The sequence below is a fragment of the Cornus florida genome, unplaced genomic scaffold (genome assembly GCF_030987335.1).
Source record: "Cornus florida cultivar Cherokee Brave unplaced genomic scaffold, ASM3098733v1 CherokeeBrave_3.0.0_Hap2_Chr10, whole genome shotgun sequence".
NCBI classification, from domain to species: Eukaryota; Viridiplantae; Streptophyta; class Magnoliopsida; order Cornales; family Cornaceae; genus Cornus; species Cornus florida.
Window position 1 is genome coordinate 89,880,237 of NW_026775580.1, and position 7,294 is coordinate 89,887,530.

The 7,294-nt window shown below is 38.7% G+C and overlaps 1 protein-coding gene across 1 annotated transcript; it reads left to right on the forward strand.

Moving 5' to 3' along the window:
• The first annotated feature begins 284 nt into the window (after positions 1–284).
• On the forward strand, positions 285–6,189 carry LOC132280042 (proline-rich receptor-like protein kinase PERK1). The gene is made up of 8 exons (XM_059782146.1): positions 285–1,167; positions 2,221–2,787; positions 3,118–3,204; positions 3,311–3,381; positions 4,092–4,168; positions 4,289–4,436; positions 4,647–4,808; positions 5,640–6,189. Exons 1-8 carry the CDS (start codon positions 558–560, stop codon positions 5,949–5,951), a joined length of 2,034 nt encoding a protein of 677 aa, XP_059638129.1. The 5' UTR covers positions 285–557; the 3' UTR covers positions 5,952–6,189.
• Positions 6,190–7,294: the final 1,105 nt, after the last annotated feature.

Consider the following 7,294-nt stretch of genomic DNA (forward strand, 5'->3'; position numbering starts at 1 on the left):
TTGTATTGCTATCTGATTTTTTTTTTTTTTTTTTGTCCTTTTCTATTTTGTGCTATTTTAATACAAACACTCCTCCATTTAAGCTTAATTAAAAAATAAAATAAAATACTCTAGATACTATTTACTCCGTATAAATATTACTACCAAATTAAGACTAAATATCCAAACGAGTAATGACAGGAGAGATGCGCGGGCCAGCCGTGTGGGTCCCACTCGAGCATTTAAGCATTCTTCCACCATGTGAACGCAGACTCTCTTGACACAAATACCCCTTTCGTTTCGCTTTTAGTTTTCAAAAGCAACTACTAAAACAAATAAACTTCACACTTCCTGCATCAAAAGTACTAAGACGATTCGTCTCCTACTCTACCAACTATTTTCAAATTCACATCCTCTCTCTCTCTCGCTCAAAAATCCAGAGAGAGAAACAAACGCAAAAGAACAAGAGAATCACCTCCAATACCCATCCCCGGTGATAGGACTCTCTACTCTCTCTCTATATCTATTTATCTTTATGTATGCATATACGTAATATTCATATATAAAGGAATCCGACAATGTCATCACCACCACCGGGAGCAGCTCCGGTTCCCACATCCCCACCATCCACCAACACCACATCACCGCCACCGCCGGCGGCAGCACCCCCGCCGACGGCAACTGCCCCGCCTCCATCTAATCCGACACCTCCTGCGACATCTCCCCCTCCTGCTGCTTCTCCGCCGCCACCCGTAGCGCCGGCTACTTCACCTCCTCCGCCGTCAACTCCGGCTCCATCAGTCTCTCCGCCACCGCCGTCAACTCCGGCTCCATCAACCTCTCCGCCACCGCCGTCAACTCCAGCTCCATCAACCTCTCCGCCTTCGCCGCCACCGCCGACTTCTTCCTCATCTCCACCTCCTCCGGCGGGGTCAACGCCTTCGCCGCCGTCAAATCGGAGTCCACCACCGCCTACGGGGACTGCAAGATCTTCGCCGCCGCCTCCGTCATCCTCAACGTCTCCATCACCTCCGTCAAGCTCATCGGGCATCTCCACTGGCCTCGTCGTTGGAATTGCTGTTGGTGGTGTACTGATTCTTGCAATCTTGAGTATTTTGTTTGTTTGTTGCAAGAAAAAGAAAAGAAGAGATCATGATTACTACCTTCCACCACCACATGGACGTAAAGGTGAGTCATCTTTTAGATCTAGGCCTAACTGTTTTTTCATGAATTCTGTTCATGAATTCTGAATTTACATAAAGTGCTATTATTTTTCAAATCCAATTAGACATGGACGTAAAGGTGAGTCATTTTTTTAAGATCTAGTCCTAACTGTTTTTTCATGAATTCTGAATTTACATGAAGTGCTATTATTTTTCAAATGCAATTAGACATGCATTTTACTGATCTCATGTTAGAAAATTTCGGGTCTGACATTGAATTTTTTATTTGAAGTTTAATTTATCAAAGCTCCATTGGGATATAAAAATTGTGCAATAATTTTTTAATATTTTTCTATAGGAAAATTTTCATTTTTTCAACGATTTGAAAAAAGATGTTTCATCATTAAAGAATGTTGTGACATTTGAGGGCATTTCCTTACTTGACACTCAAAAAACTTTGGTTTGACAAAGAATAAATTTTGACATATTAGGGAAAATAATTCCAACTTCAGCATTCCTCTATTGCATTTTTAAGTAGTCTTTAATTTTATTTCTGTACTCATTTTTGGTTTACTCTCCTACATGGGCTGCGTGCTTGTGTTTTGAACAGCTTCAAGGAAGGATAATTTCTACTAATTTTATTTTGAAATTTCTTTTCTTTGTGCATTGTGTCATATCCATTTAACGGACATTTCAAGACAGCATGGAAATGAAATGATTGAATTTACCACAAACATCACTTATCCTCACATGTTTGTCAAGGGTAAAAGAATCATAGCAAGATAACACCCCCCAAAACACACACAAAAAGAACAAATAGGTAAAACTCAAAAAGTAGAAGCAACAACATAGTGTTTATATGTTTAATTTTGCAGATGACCATATATTTTTCATCAAATTTGTAACTATCTATGTTGAATGCTTGAAAAGAATATTATTCTTTTCAGAAAGTACAATAAGCATATGTAAGGGATTTATGATCAGAATTGTATGACTAATTACTTCTTTTCTGAAATCCTCTGCTTAAATAATTATCCCAATTTGCTCACTCATTCTGGTGTTTGTTAATAATTGCCAGATGATCGTTATGGCGGCCCACCACAGAATTGGCAACAGAATGCTCCTCCACCAAGGGATCATGTCGTCTCAATGCCACAAAAACCCTCTCCTCCACCTGCAGTTGCATATCGGCCACCACACTCACCAGTGCGTTCTCTAACACCCCAACCTCCCCCTCCGCCTCCTTTCATGAGTAGCAGTGGAGGTTCTGGGTCCAACTATTCAGGGTCTGAAAATGCACTCCCGCCACCCTCCCCTGGCATGTCCTTAGGTTTCTCAAAGAGCACATTTACATATGAAGAATTGGCAATGGCAACAGATGGCTTCTCGAATGCCAACCTCCTTGGACAAGGTGGTTTTGGGTATGTGCACAAAGGAGTCCTTCCAAATGGAAAAGAAGTTGCAATTAAGCAGCTGAAAGCTGGAAGTGGGCAAGGGGAGCGTGAATTCCAAGCTGAGGTTGAGATCATTAGCCGAGTGCATCATAAGCATCTTGTTTCATTAGTTGGATATTGTATCGCTGGTTCCCAAAGATTGCTTGTTTATGAATTTGTTCCAAACAACACTATGGAGTTTCACTTACATGGTAAGTCCACATTTGCAGCATCGATTCCTGATGTTAATCATATTATGCTGATATGCAAATTTTTGTCTTAGTAATTTATGATTTTTTTCTTTTTGGCTGCTTTTGAATGTTTATGTCATGGGAAGGTGTTAGTATATTTTTTTAGTCTCTTAGGACCAATTAACGATTTGTTTCTCAGTTTGATATCAATCTATCTCGATTGGCTGTATTGCTATCATAAAAATGAGTTCGTCACAATCTGATTTAGATTACAAGTCTATATCCTTTGTTTTTTAGTTGTTGCATGATGTATCTGGTGACAAGGATTTAATGGAGAACATTATTTTTCAGCAAAGGGGAGACCTGTATTGGGTTGGCCCACAAGACTAAGAATTGCTCTAGGGTCTGCAAAAGGACTAGCATATCTGCATGAGGACTGTAAGTTTTTTTCATGCATCTCTATCTCTCATGACAACAAGAAATTCTTTTGGCTAGTGACATTGGAAACATTCCATGTTTTAAATTGAAATAATTTTTTTTGCAGGCCATCCTAAAATTATACATCGTGATATTAAGGCAGCTAATATACTTCTGGATTTTAACTTTGAGGCAAAGGTAAGACCTTTTTTCCCTAATAGGCCATGGCTCATGGACTCTCAAAATTTGAATAGTGCATTATTTGTGACCTATATAATAAATCTAAAGTCAGGCCCATGTACCGCCTGATTAACTTCCCAGTTGGTTTCTTTTCTTGGTCCATCTATTGATGAGCTACACAACAGTCCTCCCCCTACAATGAATTCCCAAACCAGCATGGATGCAAGGTTATTATTATTATTATTATTTATTTATTTTTGTTGACGATGGTGGTGTCTGGCCTCTTAGAGCACCACCAGGCAATTACCAGAAAAATTCCCTTGGGTAGCCCCAAGGGGATTTGAACTCCCGACCTCCAAGATTTGAGGTGAGAGTCTTTGCCATTATGCTATCCCCTTTGGGGTTGATTGATGCAGGATTTGATCCCAATTGTTTGGTAACTAGGGGCGTAAAGATACTTCACTTACCGAGATCTTCATCATTGATCTTTTTGGGGATGGATTCACTTTATCACAAAACAAATTGATAGTTTGATCCTTTTACCTATGAGATATGATCAGTGAGAGTTTAAAGTTTAAGGAGTGGCTTGGCTCATTCTGAATCTTACTTAAATAAATAAATAAAATAAAATAAATACTAAATTCAGTGGATTTGTTCTGGCATTTAAATGTCCTACTAATGTTTATTATTGTTATTGAGTTATTAACCTGGAATTTTGTTTTCTTTAGGTTGCAGATTTTGGACTTGCTAAGATTTCTTCCGAAGTCAACACTCACATCTCTACTAGGGTTATGGGTACTTTTGGGTAAGGCCAACCTTTCCATGGTATATGTTGCTTGGTATTTTAGTTTTGATGGTGATATAAATTGCTGGGGTAATCAACTTTCAGCTAATTAAATATCCTTGAAATTCTCACATGCTCCAGATACCTGGCTCCTGAATATGCTTCTTCTGGAAAACTTACGGACAAGTCAGATGTTTTCTCTTTTGGAGTAATGCTTCTGGAGTTGATTACTGGACGACGACCTGTTGACACGGCTCAATCCTACATGGATGATAGTTTAGTAGACTGGGTGAGTATTTACTTGCACCACCACTATCTTTCCACGAAATGGCCACATATCCATCTTTTGATAAAAGGCGGGATAATATGCACACAATTCTAGTGGAGTTGTTTGTCTTTCTGCTTATAAGAGCGTTTTTTTTTTCCCCCTTATACTTTCTTAAGCCTGGAGTGTTGTAGTTTTCTAATCATAAAACTAACAATATTAATTTTGTTGCAGGCAAGGCCCTTGCTCACCCGAACTTTGGAAGATGGAAACTTTGATATTCTTGTCGATCCACGGTTGCAGAAGGAATACAACCACAATGAGATGGCTCGCATGGTTGCTTGTGCTGCTGCTTGTGTGCGTCATTCAGCACGGCGTCGACCCCGATTGAGCCAGGTATTAGTTTTGCCTTTGAATCATGAAGGTTTATTTGCAATAATTAAGTTGAATACTGTTAGGGCCATAACTCGGTATAATAGTAGTAGTCTGGGTGGTTGTGTGAGAAGATAGTTTCAAACATATGGGCACCCTTTTTGTGTGAAACTAAAGATTAGGTCTATACAAGCTCTAGTGTTTCTAACACCACCCCCACATTGAAGGGAAAAACTGTATAATGTCATTTCTTTTTCATCCAAGTTAAGCGCTGCTGTGTGCCTAATACATCTGAGTGATTTGACTGGAACCCTGAACGTCCAAATAGGGTGCCTTATACAAAGAGTGTTTGTACTTAGATTGCGGAAATGATATTCTAATTGATGTTTTTACTAAACCCATATGATCTTGTACATGTGGCTTGCAAGTGGAAGTCTCTGTCTTTAGATCCAATGCTTTTTGTGCCTTTCTAAGACTTGAGAGATGAATAAGGCCATGAAAATTATGAAATGATGTATCAATTGTTTGGATTATATGATTCTAATCTTATCACCATCTATGGTTGGAATTTTTTTGATAGAAAGTTCTGAAATCATTTACTCTAGATTCTTTTTATGCCAAAATGAGTTGGACATAATTAGGGAAAAAGAAAAAAAAATATAGAGTTTGACTAGCTCCCAAGTGGACTCAATTGCTGGGAGTCTTGCACCCTTACACTTGAGCCTGCCTTTCTGGCTATGTGCTTGAAAAACCACAATATGGTCAAATGGTTTTAAACAAGATGCTAATTTTACAAACATACATGTGCTTTTTGTACCTAATTTCTAAACAAATAATTAATTTGAAATTTTGCAGGTGGTGCGAGCCCTGGAAGGAGATGTGTCTTTGTCCGATCTTAATGAAGGAATCAGACCCGGACACAGCACAATGTACAGTTCTCATGGAAGCTCAGACTACGACACCAGCCAATATAATGAGGACATGATAAAATTTAGGAAGATGGCACTAGCAAGCCATGATTATGGCAGCAGCGAGTACAGTGGTGGTGGTCCAACCAGTGAATATGGTTTGAACCCGTCTGGCTCAAGCAGCGAAGGCCAACAAACCCGTGAGATGGAGATGGGAAGGTTGAAGAAAGACAGTCGAGGCTTCAGCGGAAGTTCCTGACAACTGATGCTAAACCTGTAGAAATCTACCCCCATAATTCTTATACCTTCACTTGTAAGTTAATATGGCACGTCTACCCGAGTTAACAGTAAAAAGTTTTATTTTTTCTTTTATTTTTGGCCTGAAATTGTGTTTTATTCTTTTTATTTATTGGGGCTTTTACAGAATAACAAGAGAGATACTGGTGCAATTCTTTTTATTTGATGCTTAAATTGATAGCTTTTATTTGGTTGTTGAATCTGCTGAGATATCTTCTCCATAAACTTGTTGCTTGTGTCAGTTTTGGTTGAATTGGAACTTGACAGTTAGATAAGATTGAGTTTGGAGGGAGATGGAAAAGTGTTGTGGGCTCTTTTTGGAATTATATATTGTTTTTAATCAGATCATATCCGAAATGGCTGTTCACCATTTTTTGTTGTATTTAAACGACCAAGAAAGTTAGACGAAATCAATCCATTGATATATAAGAATTTTCTTTCTACTTGTTTGAAAACAAAAAGTGGTCCAAATTGCCAAAGGGACAAGACATGGAAAGTATGCCACAGCTTGAATAATGCATTTCAGGGTCCGCGTATGCTTTAGTTTCGAATGCAATGAATCATTGAAAGGGCCACAATATGTGCATTATGAGGTTGGCATCACATGGGTTGAAAGCAAATGGGGTGATAACTGCAGATTCCTCTAAATTCCAGGCTGTTGTTGGGAGATGAGTGCTAGCTCCATTAGCCTTTTGGTATGCTTTTAGAAGTGGAAGGTTGATTTTTAAGACAGGAACGAGCTAAAATATTCAAAGGAGTTTGGCGTTGTGTTTAAATGGTCCAAAAAGTCTGGAATCATCTTGTGATAATTTTATGTACACAATTGGTTAACACACGGTAAACCTAACATACAGTTCAAACAACAATTTTTTAAGGGGCTCTAACTTGTGTTTTTTAGTTAGTCTTTGGAAAAGATCGGAGTATAACTAAGCAACATATAAGCAAATTCTAGGGTTGATGCTAACGGTACACTAGTTCAAATTTTATTACCACACTCAGTTCTTTTTCCCTTTTTTTCTTCTGTATTGTGTTCTATTCATTTCTTTCAGTTCCTTCATCACCACACTAACCAAGACCCTTTGTATCCCTGAATCATACAACTCGATGTAGTTGATCAAGTTATGAATTGAAGAGCCGATTCAAGGCCTTCAATCGCCTACAGGCAGCCGTTGTGGTCTTTGGTGAGAAACTATCAATTCCTAAGGTGCTCCTTCACGGTGAGCAATGAAAAGTTTTTATGTCTGATTTCACGACTTAGTAATTTTAGCTGTGCTAAACACGTCTTGAATTCGGTGAATTTTACAA

Bases quoted from the DNA above. Each gene is read 5' to 3' on its own strand.
- LOC132280042 (XM_059782146.1), top strand. From the start codon at position 558: ATGTCATCACCACCACCGGGAGCAGCTCCGGTTCCCACATCCCCACCA. The intron at 2,788-3,117 runs GTAAGTCCACAT...ATTATTTTTCAG, and splicing joins TATGGAGTTTCACTTACATG to CAAAGGGGAGACCTGTATTG. The intron at 4,809-5,639 runs GTATTAGTTTTG...GAAATTTTGCAG, and splicing joins GTCGACCCCGATTGAGCCAG to GTGGTGCGAGCCCTGGAAGG.